The following is a 19791-nucleotide window of genomic DNA, read 5'->3' as shown; positions in this document are numbered from 1 at the left end:
AGAACTCAGCCACTTGGGTCACTAGAATTAAAGTCATGAACCATTGGTACTCAGCACATGTGAGACATTGAATGAATAGTTTTGAATGGAAACACACAAACATGTCATTTGATGTTTCAAGATCCAATTTACAGAAACTATATTGTATATTAGGTTAGTGTTAGGGATACTCCTTTTACTCTGATGGTATTGATTTTTGAGACATAAATGTATTCAAAAAAGTACCACAGGTTGTACCTCCAGCTGTTTCAGTTGAGAACCTGAAGTCAATACCCACTGGAAAGAAACTAAATATACTTGAATCCTTTTTGCTGATATGCATGCCTTTATTTCTTTGTCAGAAATTCATGTTCCAGTGAAAAGGGGTAATGCTTTATATATATTAACATTATAAAAAAGACAATTTTTGCTAATGGATTTAGATAGTTTATAAATAATCCTAAGGAGAGAAATAAAAATTAGATTTAAAAAACCTGAACTGTCACTCAGTGACAGTACTATTTATATTTAATAACTTGATATGACAAATGTTTTCCAGTTAATGATTCACCAAGATTGAATGAAAGAAAGAGAAATCCAACATTTCTTTGTTTCAGAGAGCTCAGTTTCTAGATTAAAAACTAATCATCAAATGTCAGATTTGAATCATTCAGCAGAAGCTGTGAGTCCTTTAATTTGCTCTTAATGCCATGATAAAAAATAAGGAACAAAATCAAATCAAAAGAAAAATCTTGACAAATCATAGACAGCTTTGAGAATGAAGAAACAGTAGACTTTCAAGCATTGTTCTGTATTTAGTCATAAACCCCTGTTGAATCTCACCCTCCTCTGTAAGGCACATTCTACCAAGCCTTGGTGACTAAACTAGAACAGAGCAAACACCTGGCCTTTTGAATCAGCTCTTCTCACCTAGACGTTTTCTCAGAGCATGATTAATTGAAACAAAGCAGTCATGGAGATTAAGACCTAATGTTGGGATTGGGATGTTAAAAGTCCCTCTAAAATGCATATGTTGAAGGCTTAGTCCTCAAATGATAGCACTACTGGGAGGTAGAGGAAACCTGGACCAAGTTGGAGTAGTTAATGGAAGGTGTGTCCTTGAAGAATGCCTTTAGTTCCTTTCTCTCTTCTTTTTTCCTAGCTTCCTAGCAGCTTTTCTCTCCCTTGTTTGATCATGCTTCAAGCCCAGAGTCAAGCAATCCTGGGCTAAAAACCACTGAAATCATGAACTAAACTAAGCCCTTTCTCCTTTATCCCAGGTATTTTGAAACTGATGGAAAGTTAACACATCTGCACTGCTTTTCTAAAAATATGAATCACTTTCTCATTGTACAGCTCCATATCAGACCAGTTCAAGAAGAAAATAAGCCTAGAAGAGCCCAAGTCAAAGCAAACTGCTGTAAGTGATTCAATCCCTCCCTAAATAACATTCTTCCTCTCCATGTGTATTTTGGAAAATTACAGAAACATTAGTAGATACTTGCAATGCAATCAATGCTGAACTATGCATACACAGAAATGACTAAGAAAACCTGAAGTTTGATGCATTTATTCAGGTTATTACAGAAAACTCAGCTGAATTCCAGGATTCTTGCAAAAAAAAAAAACCTAAATCTCATTTTAAATTATAGTTGGTTTTCATCATTACCTTTCAGTGTTCAACATAATCTTTTCAGTGTTCAAGACTTCTAAAATTCTCAACTCAGCTCTGAACACAACACTAAAGCACATAAAGTTAAGGCACCAACTCTACCCTATAACTATTTATATTTCAAAAGCTTTGCCATTCTGCCAGAACATGAAGTTTCCCAAACATTAACCTCTCTTTACAAAGTTATGCTTATTAGCTGGGATTTGTAGCTCAATAGCAACACTGTTCATGCTAGGTTCAATTCAGATTATAATTTCTCTTTAAACTACCTGACCCTTATAATCACATGGTGAGTAGGTCTGCTCATTCATCTTCCTGGTCTGAACACAGAGCCATTTGTGTTTCTGAGTCCTCTCAGGATCAGGATGATTGGGGTTAAAAAAAAAAAAGTCTTGATTGAGGAGAGTTAGAATCTTTTTTTTTTGTACAATGTTTTTATTGTCTTGTTCATTTATTGTATTTTTTTCCTGGAAGTAAAACTCCTGATTGGTAAAATGAAAACCTTCCTATATGGTATTTTATGAAATCATCTTTGTATCTAATTAAACATGGGAACCATTAGCAATTTTATTGTTGCCAGTATCAGAATATGTTGAGATTTTTGCTTCCTCTAGGGCACAACATTCATTACACATTCAGTAAATACTAATGAATGGAAGAATGACTCTAGTATCCTAAGGTAGTTGTCTCGAAGATATGTCTTCCCTGATAGGATTAAAAATATAGGACAGAAGGAGTGGCTCAACTGATAGCAATTGTGAAGCCTTGAGTACCCAGTACCACAAATGACGTTGTAAATATAATAATAATAATAATTCGTTTTAATGTGAAAAATTGTTCATTAAAGCTGGCTTCACTTCCACAGCACCCATTCTACACATTGCCCTAATTGGATTAGAGATTGGGGACAAATCATTATGATTAGACTGGAATTTGGGCCAATTCTAAACCAATATCCAAGGCAAAACAAATAATAGTGCACACCACATCTAAAGACAGCATGGTGTCGGGTGTCTCTATGGCATCATGGCATTCCACCTAGGCAATACTGAAGTGGTAAAGTGCCTACCTAGCAAGTGTGAAGCCATGAGTTCAAACACCAAGATCTTCAATGACAATATTAACATAATATTTAATTACTATACATTTTAGCATATAGTAAGTATAAATCTGTACCATATATCAGCATTACATATTTGCATATAACATATATAATACTTATATAATACAGTGGCAATTGATGAAAATATCTCATATCAGGTGAACACTTTAACTTTGGCTCATTTATCCATAATATGTAACATGATTCTCACTCAAAAATAAATATTGCGGGACATCAAACAAACAACTGGGATAAATCTCTGAAGCAGGGAAATTTATGATTTCAGCTATGTAACAGATTAGGTTTGACAAAGATTGAGGAGGGGTGAAGGGGGATGAGGAGATCTGTAATAGAAAATGCTCAACATGGGGCCGGGAGTTTGGCCTAGTGGTAGAGCGCTTGCCTAGCATGCACAAAGACCTGGGTTCGATTCCTCTGTACCACATACATAGCAAAAAGCCAGAAGTGGTGCTGTGGCTCAAGTGGTAGAGCCCTAGCCTTGAGAAAGTCCAGGGACAGTGCTCAGGCCCTGAGCTCAAGCCCAGGACTGGCAAAAAAAAGAAAAAAAGAAAAAAAGAAAATGCTCAACATGGAAAAGTGCTATTTCTTTCTCTTGATTGAACTCAGCATCTTGGCTGTGACACTGTATTATAATTTCCAAGATATTCACTTTGGAGAAAACTGGGTCAAAAGATGTAAGAGATCTCTGTATTTCTTATGGCTGTATGTGAACCTAGTCACTGTAAGTGAAAACTTAATGTGAAATATTAGCATTAAATATATTTCATACATTAAGGAGAATGAGTTATTTCAGATGCAATATTTTAAGGAAAGCACAGTGATTTCACCTGTATCCTAGGCATAAAAGAAACTTACAACTTAGAAAATTTCTAAATTACTAAGAAAAATCTTCGGCTATACATCATAAAAAAGGATGCTATAATTTTGAACAAAAAGTATACCAATGCACTAATGATAGACTTAATAGGAATGATATAGAAAAACAATTATTCCATGAAATTCTGGTTTATGCTCTCTACCAAAAATAGTAATTAAATATTAAAGCCGTAGGATTTGGAGCATTCAGTTTGACTCAAGAAAGATATCAGGCACAAAGTAACTGCCTTAAAACATTCTCAAAATGATCATAGCACTTAGGTCTGTTTTGTTTTTTTTTTTTTTTTTTTTTAAATTTCAACTGGGCCAGGAATTTGGCCTAAGGTAGAGGACTAGACTAGCATGCATGAAAAGCTGGGTTCAATTCCTGAGTAACACAAACATAGGAAAGCTGGAAGTGGTGCTGTGCCTAAAGTGGTATAGCACTAGCCTGAAGGAAAGCTCAAAGACAGTGCCCAGGCCCTGAGTTCAGTCCCCAAGACTGGCAAAAAAAAAGCAACTGTATTTTCTCCACTGAAGTTTGGCTTTATGTTTCTAGAATCACTACTGACAAAAAAGAGCTGCGATCTGAAAATTTTTCACCATCAAGTCTTGAGTCTTCCTTGGGTTAAATTCCTAATTTCTAGGAAAGATGTTTTCTTTTTCCTACTCTGAGTTCAGCTTTTCTTGCCATTAAACTTCTGGTATAAATCCCAGCAGGTACTAGAAAGTAACTAGGTGTCAGTAAGACTCAGTTGAGGCGAAATAACTACACTGCTAAGTTTCCCATCAACCCAAGGTTTGGGGAGTCAGAAGCTACTATCTGTCAGTACTTACAGTAAACACTTAAAAATTTGTACTTTGGGTTGACCAAAATGGGTGTTAAAGTCCTTTCAACTTTATTTAAAGACTGTTCAGTTCTAGAAGACTCCCTTTGAAACAGGCTGGGGTGTTATGCATGTGAGGACAGTGCAGGAAATTGGGGTTTTGCCTTTCACCACTTACAATTTCAACAGGAATGCCCTCCTTCACAGAGCTTATAGGAATCAGGTTCTGAGCAGTTACATGACCGGCCTCTTACAAGGGAGTCAGGAGCAAGAGTGTCTATGAAAAGCTACTTAGTGTATTTTGTCCTATTTCTGCATTTGAGAATTAGGATTTGGAGAAAACATAATTTTCATGTTAACCAAATGATTACCAAAACAATAAACAGCACTGAAACAGCATTTGAATTATGAAAAAAATGCACTATCATGAACCATTAAGAAGGCTTTCCTCTCTATGTATGGTTTTTTTCATTAAGAAGAATTTCTAACTAAGAATTTCTAATTTCTAATTACAAAAAACATAATGCAATAGAAATAATTAAATAACACTGTCACCATTTTCTACAGCACCCTCTGCAGCTCAGAGAAACAAATACATTTCCTAAATTTCCTTTATTGTCTAGTTTTCAGTAAGAGATGACCAATCAGATTTTCCTCTGAGATCTGGGGAGGCCATCTCTCCTGAGAGGCTGTTGCAGGCAGATGTGAGGAGAAGCAGTGGACTTTAGCATCACAAAGTTTCAGAGTCAGTACTTCACCAGTAAAAAGCCAGAAGTGGAGGTGCGACTCAAATAGAGCATGAGCCTTAAGTGGAAAGAGCCAATGTGAGTATGAGGCCCTGGTAACAGCTGCGAGAGACGGACAAGTCTGCATATCACACCAGAAAAATAGGGCTAGTCAGGAAGAGCTTCAGGATGTTTTGAAGATTCACAGGGATTCCTTGGCCTGGACTCCAGAGACACTAAAGTGCTACGGACACCTTTCATCCATACCTCCCATACTACAAGCCTCCAACTCCCTACATGGAAAAAAAAACAACAACAACAGAAAACTTTCTGGGAAAGAATCATATTAAGTGAAGTAAGCCAGACTCAAAGAACATAGACTCAATGGTTTCCCTCATTTGTCATAATTAGTACAAACCTTGGACTTTCCTAGCAGAGGATTACAAAAAAACCTAGATACATAAGGCCATATAGAATAAGGCTAAATGAAAGGACCTCTAGGATATGGAACAAGAGCCATGTAATGTGTGATTGTTGTTCTTAATGTACTATGCTATTTCTCATCTCTTTTGATGTCCCTTGGTTATTTTCTTATCTTACCCTGTTATCTGGGATATTGTATATACGTTTATTTGTTTATTTGAAATAGGATAAGGGGAGAAAACAAGATGAGGGAAGGGGGTGGGGGAGGGAAATGGGGACAAAAACATGAGAAGTGGTATCAATGTGTGTGAAGTAATGCACCTTCTATCTGGCAAATATAACTCTAACCCTCCTATTAATTACAATAAAAAATGTGCAGAAAAAAAAACTTTCTGCTTTCAGTGTATTAGGTAAATTTTTTTTCCATAATGAAAATAAAAGTGGATATTGGGCCGGGAGTTTGGCCTAGTGGTTAAAGTGCTTGCCTAGCATGCATGAAGACCCGGGTTCGATTCCTCGGTACCACATACATAGAAAAAAGCCGAAAATAGTGCTGAGGCTCACGTGGTAGAGCTCTAGCCTTGAGAAAGGCCAAGGACAGTGCTCAGGCCCTGAGCTCAAGCCCAGGACTGGCAAAAAAAAAAAAAAAAAAAAAAAAAAAGGAAGTATACATTATCATTAAGGAGGAAAAGTTTCCCGATTCTGCAAAATCACCTGAAGGAAAATCATCTTTGTTTAGCATCCAGGAAGAGTCCTCAAACAAAAAAGTCTGTGCAAACCAGATCTAAAAAGCTGCAGTCTAGGTGACCACAGAGGATGGGGCTGTAACTCCAGTACTCAGATTTCAAGTTCAAAAGTGTGAGAGGAAGTTTAATCCATCCCTGAGAAGCAGAGTCCTCATGAAACAGTCCTACCCATACACCTTTTAAATCATCTTTATTTTGGTTTCAAATGTACAATTTAATAGTTAATATTTCATTTGTTCCCATTTAAGGTCTCAAAGTTCACATGAAACACTGACTTCAATATCCGACTGCTATAAGAACATTATAAAATTCAAATGGTAAGCTAAGATCATCTTTCCTTCATGCATTCAAACAATATTGATTTAGAAAGTGAGTCAGTTGGTAAACATTCATTTCCTGATGAAGGATGGTACAAAATGGTACTCAGTATAAACACTAAATTGTAAGTGTTAAATGCTGAAAAAGTATCGTTGTAGAACTATTTCCTTTAAGTAAGTCACACCCAAAGATATGTTTGTGTAACCATTACTCTACAGAACATAAGGGAAACTAAACAATGGCCCACAAATCCAGACAGTATTGTTAAAATTAGTGAGAAAACAGGTTGGGATCTTTAGAATCTGACTTCCAAACTACTTTATCATCCCTAGTAAACATCAGGCTGTAAATAGACCACATGCGATGTAAGCAGTCAAAGCAGTGTTGTACAGGTCTGGGAGATATGCTGGGAAATTATTCATTGATTCTTATTTTATTCAAAGAAATTCAACAGTAAAAGTTAAACAATGTAGGCTATTACAAACCAGAGGAAATACACATACAGACATGTTAGCTTTTAAGTTATTGAGAATATTTTTTCTGCTGGCCAAATAAAAATTAAATCTGAGAGTCTAAATCAAAGTAACACAAAAATCTGGTTGCATGTTAAACCATGACGGAGACACAGAACACATACACTTTTAAATTGACTAACTTCAAAAAACTAAGTAAAATAGGAGAAATAAATTATAAGTGAACATTATATACAGTTGGGCAAAATACTAAGAGCTACTAAATCAAAAAGCATGGAAGTTATGCCAGCAATGATATTTAGAAAAACTTTCAGTATTAGAAAATACTGTATTTCTCCAAAGGAACCTCACCAATAAAAAGAACAAAGTATGGGAACCATCCATTAAGCAACAGCTTTAGAACAGTAATAGTAAAAACATGATTGCAGGAGTCTCCTACATAGTGCAACAGTTTCAGTTTCTCAATCCCCATATGAGGGCACCAATAATCACGGCTCCAATGACAAGGATAAGAATAATGATGCACAAGGTTTTTCTGGACTTGCGCTGCAAATGCAAAAACAAAAACAGGTTCATATCTCTACAGCAAATGAAAATAATCTGATTCATTTCTAGCCTGACATAAACAGTAACTTACTGACATCAACATTTCTGGTTTTTTTTTTTTTTTGCTTTACAAAATTCTCTAACACCAATATTAAATTGGATAGTATGTTTTTGACCCTTCTTCTATGGGGCTCCAAAGTGAACATGTATGGCTACTTTAAAGGGATAACACCCCTCCACACATACTTTAAGTCTATAGGTTATATAAAAAAAATGTAGCCAGGCACAGTGGCTCACACCTGTAATCCTAGCTACTCAGGAGGGTGAGATCTGAGGATCAAGGTTCAAAGCCAGCCTGGGCACAGAAGAACCCGAGACTCTTATCTCCAATTAGCCCTTAGAAAACAGGATGTAGGACTTGGCTCAAGGATAGAGCAGTAGCCTTGAGCTGAAGAGCTCAGGGACAATGCCCAGGCCCAGGGGTAGGGTGGTAGCCTTGAAATGAAGAGCTCAGGGACAGCACCCAGGCTGAGTCCAAGCCCCATGACCCACAAAAAGAAAATGTACTAGTGTTTGCGTTACCTGATAATCTGCTGCTCTTGACAGCTGCTGATTTGCCTGCTGAACGTGCACCTCTGCATTTTCTACGTTAGCTTCTATGCTATCTTTAAAAGAAAACACACTCACACATAGAAAACTGTTCAATGTAAAGTGAAGCTCTGGTAACATATCATCAGTTTCATTTGAGGTTGGTTGCATATGTTCATTACGCAAAGCTTAACAGTAACATATCACAAAGTTTACTGCTGGGTATAATCCTTCCTTATACCACTTCTTTTTTTTCTTAATTTCACTGTAATGGTGATATACAGAGGGGTTACACTTACACAAGTAAGTTTATGAGTTCATTTCTTTTGAACAGTGTTACTCTCTCCCTCATTTTCTCTGCCCACCTCAGGACTCCCCTCGCTGCAACAAATTGTAAAGTTCTTTTTCCAACACAGTGTCTAGTGGTGCATTGCTTTACCCTTTGTCCCGCCATTTCTGTGATTCCCCTTCCTGTCTCCAAATCAGATAAACTTACATGCAAGACAAAAAACAATCAATGTGTGAGAAGTAATGCACCTACTATCTGGTGAATGTAACTGTAACATTACCCTGACAATAAAAAATTGAAAAAAAAAACAGGAATAAAAGAAAGAGGGGGAATGCAGGAAGACAGAAAAAAACTTGTGCAAACAGTACACTATAAAAACCTCTTATTTCCATTTCTTGGAATTCATTTCGATATGAGCCTAGCTGTTGAGCTATTGTGGCCCTCTGCTAAGACTATCCTAACCAGCCTAGCGATTACACTTCTCAACCGAAACTGCACACAAGCAAAAAGGATAACGCTAGTCATCACCAAAGTAGATATACAGAGACTCAGCACCAGTCCGTAACTGCTCAGCTTCTTCTTATCCAGGCTAATGTGCAAACCAGAGATCAACCCCTTTCCTTTCTGCTACCAGAAGCTTTTTTCATCACCATCAGGAAAAATCTGTGCACCATATTTCAAAATGATAAAAAAAAAAATAATACACACACACACACACACACACACACACACACGGAGTGATCAGGCAAATAGCGGTCTACTTCCCAGTCCCCAAAGACAAGATACTATGTGAAACTAGAAATGTAAGTTCCATTCAGGGGCCGGGAGTTTGGTCTAGTGGTAGAGTGCTTGCCTAGCGTGCATGAAGACCGGGTTCGACTCCTCGGTACCACATACGTAGCAAAAAGCCAGAACTGGTGCTTGGCTCAAGTGGTAGAGCCCTAGCCTTGAGAAAATCCAGGGACAGTGCTCAGGCCCTGAGCCCAAGCCCAGGACTGGAAAAAAAAGTTCCATTCAAAGTCCTCAACAGGATGAGAATTAAAGCAGGGTAAGAAGGAAACCCAAGGCCCTGGACTTGAGCTTTCTAGTGTCTGAGCAGCAACAGACCTTGACTAGAGTATGGGTTGTGAAGTACAAGAAGCTGTGAAGTGCTTGAGTTAACCAGCAGGCTCCCAATTAGGGTTTTAGAAACCGCCTAGGAAGAGAGGCTGTTGTAAACACTATACTTTTTATACCAGAGAGCCCAATATGGCAGGGGGGAGGGGAACTATTACTGTTGCTTAAGGAAGCTGCTGCAAATAACTCCCTCCCACCTTATGCAATAAAAAACCACAGGACTCACCAATCACATCTCCTTGTTCATGAATCATCATTCCTAAGTCTTTAAATATTTCATTAATGTCCATAATATCAGCCTAAAAAAAAGGCACATATTTATTAACAGAAATCCACTCTCCACAATACAGAAAGAGAAATGTTGAAAAAGGCAAAAATCCTCCCACTCAGTAACTTTGTACTTTAGAAAACTAGAAGATTAATGAGATAAAGTAATTCACTTAACCCATTTGTTACAAGAGCTTAGAATACAGTAGGTACTTACTAAACATTATTCAGTCACAGCATTAGCACATTCCTTTTTTGTGTGGGTCATAGAGCTTGATCTCTGCCTGGGCACTGTCCCTGAGCCCTTCAGCTCAAGGCTACAACCCTACCCTTGAGTCAAGCCCCATTTCCCGTTTTCTAGAGGTTAATTGGAGGTAAGAGTCTCAGGTCCTTTTGTGCCTGGGCTGGCTTTGAACCTTGATCCTCAGATCTCAGCTTCCTGAATAGCTAGGATTACAGGCGTGAGCCACCGCACCTGGCATGACTAGGACATTCTTATGGCACATTTCTTTCTCTTTTCTTATTGTAATGTATAGAGGGGTTACAATTACGTTTGCCAGACAGAGGGTACATCGCTTCTCACACATTGACACCCCCTCTCATGTTTTTGTCCCTATTTCCCAGCTCCACCACCTCCCAATCATCTTGTTTTCCCCCCTTACCTTTCCTATTTCAAATAAACAAATAAGCATATATACAATATACCAGGTAACAAAATCAGATACTGTAACAATATGAGATTAACCACCAGGCAACAAAAAAGAAGAGAAATAACATAGTACATTAAGAACAACAATCACATAATATAAATATATCCTGGAGATCCTTTCATTTAGCCTCAACCTATATGGCCTTCCCATTTCTATGTAAAAATGTATATATTTGATAAGTTAAAAATAAAACACCAGCTAAAAATTTAAGTCCTACATCAATAAATTAGTACAATGAATTAATAAAGTTATAAGCATCACTACTAGATAAACAGCAAATATATTTGATTTTATAATGTTTTAAATTTCATTTAATCAAAGACTATTAGTTTAAAATGTTTTAATTACATCAGCAGTAAAGTTTTGTGTTTTTTTTGTTTTATTTGTTTGCCAGTCCTGGGCTTGGGCTCAGGGCCTGAGCACTATCCTTGGGTTTTCTCAAGGCTAGAACTCTGCCACTTGAGCCTCAGCACCATTTCTGGCTTTTTCCTATGTATGTATACTAAGGAATTGAACCTGGGTCTTTGTACATGCTAGGCAAGCACTCTACCACTAGGCCAAACTCCCAGCCCATACATCAGCAATGAAGTTTATGTATTCATACTGACTTTATTTTCCTCACCTAGGAAATAATTAGGTTAACTATTTCACAGAGTTTTTATATGAACTAACTGAAATAATTAACATAAAGAATGAATCACTTCACGCCTGTCTTATAGAAGACCCTCCAGAGATTATAGCCATTCTTAGTAATTAGTGGTTTACATTCTGGGAACTAGCAGGATTCCCCAGGAAATGAGACTTAATAAATTCTTAGACCTCTCTGATATTGAAAACATACCAAAGAGAAATAAAATGTTGCAAAGTCATTTTAAAAGGCTTAATTATGTATGTAAGATGTTTTTATGTGCCATGAGATGTCATTCAGTTTCCTTCAACAGACCAGACTCTCTGGAGGGTCCTAAGGTGACCTGTAGACAACAGAGTTAAAAAACAGGAAGTTGAGTTGTGGCTCAAGGGGTGGGGTGGGGGGGGTATCCTTGGGCTGAAGAGCTCAGGGATAGCACCCAAGCCCAGAGTTCAAGCCCCATAACTGAGCAACAAAACAAAACAAAACAGCTGGGAAAAGGGAGTGTGTGCTCATGTCTTAGAATCAACACTATCATTATTTTATTATTACAATGTATACAGGATGAAAAGTTAGTTTTCTTCCTCCATCCCTTCCAAGCATTATCTAAGCGTTTCAAGCGCAGACTCACTACGAGCAGAACAGCAGCGGAGATCTACAAAGAGGGCTTACTTCAAGTTGCCTGATGGAAGACTCTCTTTCGTGGATGAGGCGCAGGTCATCCTCTGTGATCTCTTCATCCTGCACCTGCACCTGAGGTTGTGCTGGGCTAATAAAAAATGGGAAGCAAAAGACTGATTTCCCACTTACGACACAGTCATTAACTAAATATTTTGGTCTTAAAGTGGATACTGCTTATCTTGAAAAGTACTACGAATATAATGCATATATTGCCCAAATTTTATTCAGTTTGTAGTCTCATTTAAACTTATTTAATTCTAATTTAAGAGAATAATCGATATGAAAAATTAAGTCAGTACATATGTAGATAATTTACTTTTCTATTTTATAAAAGCCATTATATTTTATAAAAGTATTCTTTATATAAAATATAGCTAATATATTTTATACAAAATGTATGTTTATATTTTATATTACATTTTTATAAAAACTATGTTTCACAGTTATTTCAAATAATTTTTAGAATATTCACTCTGCAATGTATGAAATGCTTTAATTTTACTCTAGGGACAATACTGGTAAAAACTGAAAAGTTATTTCTGATCTTTAATATGTTTTACATTTCTTACCTTTCCCAAGATACAAGATTCTTTTCTTTCAAACTGTCTTCAGGAAAACTGCCCTAAATAATTTAGTAACAAGATGGATTAAGAAGGAACAAATAAAATAGGAACAGTAAAAAATACTTACATTTTCCCTTAAAATCATCAAAATTTATATATATACTTATATGTATATATACATATATAACATGTGTGCATGTGTGACAGAGTGTGCATGTGTATATGTGTCCATGTTCTAATTTTCTAAGATAACTGCTTCAAGTAATTACATCCTAAGCTGACAAAGAAGGGATTCATTAAATGTTGACACGGGCCAAACAGTAAGTCTTATTTGGCTAAAATGTAATAACTGTAAAATTTCAATATGAAAAAAACAAGGAACAATTTATGATAGTCTCTGAGGGAATCTATAATTAGATTAACTTAAAATTCCACTTTAAATCCTCCTTTCACTTATTTTCTCAAGGCTCATGTTCATTCTCAGTATTCCCATATTTTATTCATTTGGTTTGTCTTCATTTTCATGGAATGGGAGTGGGCTGTTTGCTCTAGTGTGCCCGCATATGTAAAGCCTCAGTACTAAGTCTATGTAAGAACACCACCAGGTCTGACTTCTACTCATTCCATTCTTAACAATATGGGTTTCTATGTTTTTATATTATCTGTGATCTGTTCTAGACATGGACCAGATAACTACAGTGATATATAACCATCATCCTTTTAAAATTTTTCAGCAGAAAAATAAGAAAGAAGCATGACTCTATGACTTAAAAAAAAATCACTCCCACAGCTAAGCATGGTGGCTCCTGCCTGTACACATAGCTATTCAGGAGGCTGAGACCTGGAGGAGCACAGTTCAAAGCCAGCAAGCACAGAAAAGTCTGTGAGGCTGACATCAACTAACCAGCAACATGCCAGACTGGATATATGGCTTAATTGTGAGTGAAAAAGCTGAGGAGTAAGGGAATGAAGCCCTGAACTCAAGTCCTCATACCTGCGTGCATACAGTCATGATGATGTAGGCTTCTACAGGCTCCTTAGAAAGTGTCAAGTTTATCTTTACAATGCTGTTTAAAATACTTACAGATACTCTAGAACTGGCTCTCACTCGAGCAACAAATTCTTTTTCTCTCTCAGCAGCTTGCCTCTGGACCTTTTGAAAGTTTGTCAGTGCTGTTGTAAATTCAGCCACTAAGCGATCCTTCTGTATTTTCCTCTGACGCTGGAGGAAAGGGAGAAAAAGGCCTACTAGAATCAAGCTGAGAAGTTCTATACACTTGGTAATAGTTCTTTCATCACTAGCCAGTTCTTTAATCCTGAATTCCACACTCATTCTCAAGTACAGAAATTTACTGATTGAAATCTCACTAACAGATAGTATGTTCAAATACTGTACACATTTATTTTGAGGCAAAAGGTTCACCCTGAGGAATTTATCACCACATATTTTCAAAGCTGCTAAGAGAAACAGGTCATAATTTTGAGGTCACTTTAAAGCAGTTCTTTGAGAAAAAAAAAAAAAGCAAATAGAACCATACACTTTTACCTAAGTAGCAGCCATTAAGTAGGCAAGAAGATAAGTGCATGCCCTCAGGCACACCAAGTGTACATATGTGCATGCTGCATAGAATCAGCCCGCAAGGCTGGAAGTATTTACTCAGGAAGCATTTTCTCAGCACTCACTTAATTATGGGTCAGGGTAACTGCATGGAAATAATGTGTGCTTTATTGAACTCTACTACCTGAGTAACTAAATATAGTTTTACGTTCTGGAAACTAATCTCAAATACTATTCTTTCATTCCCTAATTTCCTTCCTAGCTTCACAGTTCAAAGAACCTACACATTCAATATATCAACTATGTGTCTTAAAGCTTAATACCTGTTCACTGGGGGTGGTGGGCAGAGATCCAAACTCTTTAATGTACTTATCTGTTTCTTTGGCAAGCTGGTTAGTATACTGCTGCTTCTGTTGCCTAAAGTGAAAAAACATGCATTACAGCCAAAGAACTAATATGTTTTCTTAAACTACAACTCTGCCACTTAGATTCAACTCTGATAGCTCTAGAAAAATCACTTTTTAAGCTGAGCATGGTGGCTCTCCACCCATAACCCTATCTACTCAGGAAATGGAAATCAAGAGGACAGTGGTTCAAGGTCAACTCAGGCAAGAAGCCTACAAAACCCACTTTGACCAGATGATGGGAGGTTGAGGGGGAGGATCCTTGTTCCAAGCCAGCCTGGACAGATCCCATCCCAACAGAAAAGGATGGTATGGTGGTACACACCTCTCATCCCAGCCTGGTTCTCACTGTACAAAACTGAGATCCAGGCCAGCTGAGGGCATGAGATGCCATCTCAAAAATTACCAGAGTAGAATGGGCTGAAGACAGGACCCAAGTAGCAAAGTGCCTACCTAGCAAGCATGAAGTCTTAGTTCAAATCCAAGTGCCAACATCATCACACATACCCCACATACACACAAATGACTTTTTAATCAAAGTATTTATAGTTTGAAGCTGCAATTATAAAACTACCTGTATGTTTTTTATAAACTGGTCCTAAATTTCTTCTACCAAACTGAAATTTTCAGACCTTATTTTTGGATAAACACTAAGTATAATATGATATGGAAAAATCTTCATTGATACAAGATAACCAAGCATACAGAAATAAAGACCAACAACCACTTAGAACTGCAGATGACTCAAGCCAGAGAGAATCTAACTTAGAGACTGTTGGCTGTCTGGTCCTTTGGTCTGAGATATGAGAAGTGAAGAAGCTTTTTATCTGTATCCCAGTTCTGGGAGGTCACTTGAATAAGTAAAGATCGACCAAGGTTTATGGACACCTGGTCTCCATTTCTCTATGTGGATATTTATATCCCATAGATATAAATGTTTTTATAGATATAAAACCTGGAGAGAGGTGATATTAGTATGCACACAATAACATAAATAATAATTAACAATTACAACAGTATTATTTGATAGTAACAATTATTCAATTAATATAGTATACAATAAAATTATATAGCACAAGTAACATCATTATATATAATATGGCATATTATATACTATATACTATGTACTCTATAGAGCATGGTTCTATAACAATTATAAATAATTATTATTGTCTCATTCAATGAGGCAAGTTCTTACTACGTAGCACAGGCTGGCCTTGAGCTTAATGATACTTTTGCTTCAACCTCCCAAGTACAGAGATTACAGGTATAAACCACTCATAAAAATATGAATTGCTCCTACTTATTTTGTCATTTCTTCTGTACAATTTACTCCTATAGCTAATGTTGTTTGAAGATGTGTAGCTACTATAGCACCAACGTTTTTAAAGTAAGGTTGCAAATCAGCAAACTCCCAAGAGTCAGGTTTTTCTTATGAGCAAATTGAAAATGTACTAGATCAAGAAAAAAATCGAGTGGTAAATTATATAAATTGAGGTTAGAGGTTTAGTATTTCAAAAGCTGTTTTTATAAAACCCTGTTTAAAATATACAAGATATGCTAACTTAAGATGATTTTCTTTGTTATTCAGTACTTTAAAAAAAAGAATAATACCTACTGTAAAAAATTACATAAAACCCAGCTACAAAAGCTTTGAATGAGAAATAACCTTATTATCTTTTCATTGTTTTCTCTAATAAACACACTCATGGAAGGCAACACAATCATAGCATTAGGCTTCCTTTCTTATTTTTTGTTGTTACTTACAGTTGTTGCCTCAATTCAGGTGAATCTTGAGGTGTTCCAAGTTGATTCAGAGTCCTTTGTATCTCCGCAGCTGTTATAATGGAAAATTAATATATAATTGTTAGAAATGTTAGGGCTACAGAAATCATTAAGTTCAAAGCAGTGAGAGTAATTAGCTTTAAATGACAAAAAAAGCAGAGATAAAAAAAAAGTGGTTCATTTAAATCCAATTGGCAACAAAATGATTTTATTTTCCAAAGAAAATCCGAATGTGAGCATTAACATGAAAAACTGCATTGACCATCCAAAAGTATTATCTTCCCTATTCTGTCAGAAGGCAAATAAATCTGTATGATCTACACAATCTATAATTTATATAAAACTATTTCAGGTAAGAGTAAATAAAAGATGCTAAGACCAAAGGACATTGACACAACCTCAAAGCATTAGAAACAGTTGACTCTAGGGAATAACATTATAGAGAAAACGGTTGCTTAGAACATATGAACAAATTTAGCACTGAATGAGATAACTGGACAGCATGACTCTCCTGATGTAAATAAGGAAGTCATGTCTTTTTTGTTGGCAAAATGTCTAAGCTGAATTCAATTATGAGGAAGAAATCAGACTAATCTAGCTGGTGAGATAATCGACAAGACAACAGGCTTAGACTTAAAATGTGAGTAACAAAAAGGCAAAGGGGGGGAAAAAAAAGCGAAGCCAAGCAAACCATGACTGCTAAGGCACAGTGCTTTCTAAGTGAAAGAATTAAGGTTCCCAAGAACTAATCACCTCATCCCCCAACCCAGTGAACTCTATGATCATCTTTGCTGGATTCTCAAGCAAGAAAATGTCTGAAGAGTTAGTGGAAATAATGAATAGAATTTTGAAGATGTGTGTGTATACGTATAAGCAAAAGTTTGAAATCGTCTGTATTCAAGCGAAGGAATAGGAAAATTTTATCTTTCTGTAGGCTTTATTTAGAAAATTTAAGATGAAAATTCACGATTCTAAGATCATGCTAAGCTCATCAATGCAGAAGTCTATGACTATTTTAATTAAAAATATGTAATAATTTCATGCACATGTATACATACATAAAATGTCAAATGGAAATAAGCAGAAAACCGATCTCACAGAACTTTTACATTTCCAAGTACTTTGAGGGAAAAAGAAACTCATCCAATCTTTTTATTTAAAGTTAAGTGTTTTTTTTTTTAAAAAAAATTATTGTCTGGGTAATGTATAGAGGGGTTCTAGTTATATTCTCCAGGTAGTAGGTGCATTACTTCTCACACATGGATACCCCTTCTCATGGTTTTTGTTCCCATTTCCCTCTCCCACTCCCAATCATCTTGTTTTCCCCCTTCCCTTTCCTATCATAGCTAAGCTTTCTTTACTTTTCGATTTAATCTCACCACACATTTGAGCTAATGCGTGTAAATCTGTGCCAGGAAAAGTTAGATGAATTAGGATGTCCTGTTTCCTTGCTCAGAACTCTTGAGACGTAACATGAGATTCTGCTCCCTGTGTGGGGTAGCAGGCAAGGAGAAGGGGAAATGTACTTCGTACGGTGTATAATTTTATTCCTGTCAGCAGTCAAATGTAGTCATTCTACCATACACCACAGGGGAGGTCACAGGCGGGGCTTGGGATGTTTGCTACCCAGTCCCTTCCATATGCGTTTCCTCATGACCCATATCTGGCTGACCTCAGGGCCCTTGCACTTGCTGTTTCCTTTACCCAGAAATCCCACCTTACTCCCTCTGACTTTGTGGCTACTCAATCTCGTGACTTGTATACTGGTAGTTACCACAGGGAGAGCCTGGGAAGTGCTCAGAAACCACCAAGAGAATGAACTGCGGTGAAAAGGAAAGCAACCATAACTCTAGGGCCATGATAAGTGTGCAAAGAACTTGTGGGACTGGAGGGGGAAAGGATGCTGTCTGCCTTTGACCTGTGGTGACAGGAGTGTAGGAGTACAGCCTTGGAGGGAGGAGGGCGTTCTCCTTAGCCATGCAAGGAACAGCATTTAGTTAAGTGGGTTTTTAAATAGTCCTGAAATGCTTTCTTAAAAGTGGCCACTATTTATTTATGAGATCAAGGGAATGATGAAAGCTTTCAAAATATAGTTCAACTTACTGCAGATTATCCACTGAAACATCTTAGGAAAGAAAACTGAAAGATATGAGTACTGAACAGAAAAGAACAGCAACTACTATCAATCAGTTAGCATCTGAGAATTACTTTCAGCTTTTTGGTAGTGGTCAAGGTAGGGAGACATTCTGTTAGCTCTATTTTATCTATGGTTGATACATTTCTCTCTCAACCTCAAAAGATATTCATTGGACTGTTGTATACAGGTCTACCCATTTTTTTTGCCAGTCTTGGGGCTTGAACTGAGGCCTGGGCATTTTTTTCTCAAGGCTAGTGTTCTGCCACTTGAGCCACAGTGCCACTTCTGGGTTTTCTTTTTTTTTGATGTATGTGGTACTGAGGAATCAAACCCAGGGCTTCATGCATGCTAGGCAAGCACTCTACCACTAGGCCAAACTCCTGGCCCAGATTGTCGGTTTTCATATGGATAGTTCAAACTGTCCTGTTGGTCTTTATGATAGGGATGATAGTTCTGTTAATTCTAGAGTGTCCTACATGTAATATATGTACAAATTTTATTATTAAATTTCTAACTGATTCAGATTTCCAATGTTGTTTTTTTTTTTTTTTGCCAGTCCCGGGGCTTGAGCTCAGGGCCTGAGCACTGTCCTTGGGCTTTCTCAAGGCTAGAGCTCTACCACTTGAGCCACAGCACCATTTCCAGCTTTTTCTGTGTCTATGGCACTGAGAATCAAACCCAAATCTTTATGTATGCTAGGCAAGCACTGTACCACTAGGCCAAACTCCTGGCCCCTGCTTTTCTATTTTCACCTGTTTTCCTACATTCTTATCAGCATGAATTAATTTTCACATATTTAATCAGCATTAATTAGTAATTAGAATTAAGGCGCCTTCACTGGCAATAGCTGTAGGAAAAAAGGCACACGTAAATTCACTGATACTCAGAGGAAGATGAACACTGTCACCACCTTGAGCCAACCTACAGCAACAGCAGTCACAATCACACCCGACTGAGTGTGGTGGGGAAGTTCACGAGCACTGAGTCGGGAGGTCAAGAGTTCAATGCCGGCCGGGCCTAGGAACTGAGCTAAACTGTGTGCTCCTATCTCACACAAGCAAACAAGTACGTGTACATTTCTGCTACGGTATCATCCTTGGCCAGACTATCTGTCAATCTCCACAAGCAGAAAATAAACCCTAAAAAAAAAAAAAAAGAAAGAAAAAACAGAAAGTAAACCCTAAAAGCAAGACCTAGGACTAGATTATATTAATTTTTCTGTTTCTCCAATTTATCATGCTGTTGATACAAAGAATATTTTAATAACAGGACTATAAAAGAGCACTAAAAAGTTCAAAATTTATGTAAGATGTAATACACATCTTTAAAGAATAAGGCATAAACAAGTAAGAGATGAGTTATAAAAGCATGACGTGTA

General features: G+C 37.0%; 1 protein-coding gene across 1 annotated transcript in view; it reads right to left on the bottom strand.

Annotated features, from left to right (window-relative positions):
• Positions 1 to 6523: 6523 nt before the first annotated feature.
• The window catches only part of Stx7 (syntaxin 7), a 30439-nt gene continuing 17171 nt past the window's right edge, over positions 6524 to 19791 (bottom strand). The window contains exons 3-10 of the mRNA XM_090338109.1: positions 16259 to 16328; positions 14411 to 14504; positions 13614 to 13751; positions 12536 to 12588; positions 11958 to 12054; positions 9907 to 9979; positions 8270 to 8352; positions 6524 to 7687 (exon numbers count right to left, since the gene is read on the bottom strand). Coding sequence (XP_090194235.1) covers positions 7595 to 7687; positions 8270 to 8352; positions 9907 to 9979; positions 11958 to 12054; positions 12536 to 12588; positions 13614 to 13751; positions 14411 to 14504; positions 16259 to 16328 — 701 coding nt within the window. The 3' untranslated portion in view covers positions 6524 to 7594. The remainder of the gene's footprint in view (positions 7688 to 8269; positions 8353 to 9906; positions 9980 to 11957; positions 12055 to 12535; positions 12589 to 13613; positions 13752 to 14410; positions 14505 to 16258; positions 16329 to 19791) is intronic.

This window comes from Megascapheus bottae, chromosome 8 (assembly GCF_031878675.1).
Source record: "Megascapheus bottae isolate mThoBot1 chromosome 8, mThoBot2.hap1, whole genome shotgun sequence".
Taxonomy (NCBI): Eukaryota; Metazoa; Chordata; class Mammalia; order Rodentia; family Geomyidae; genus Megascapheus; species Megascapheus bottae.
Note: the sequence above shows the minus strand (reverse complement) of the source record. Positions and strands in the feature narration are given on the sequence as shown.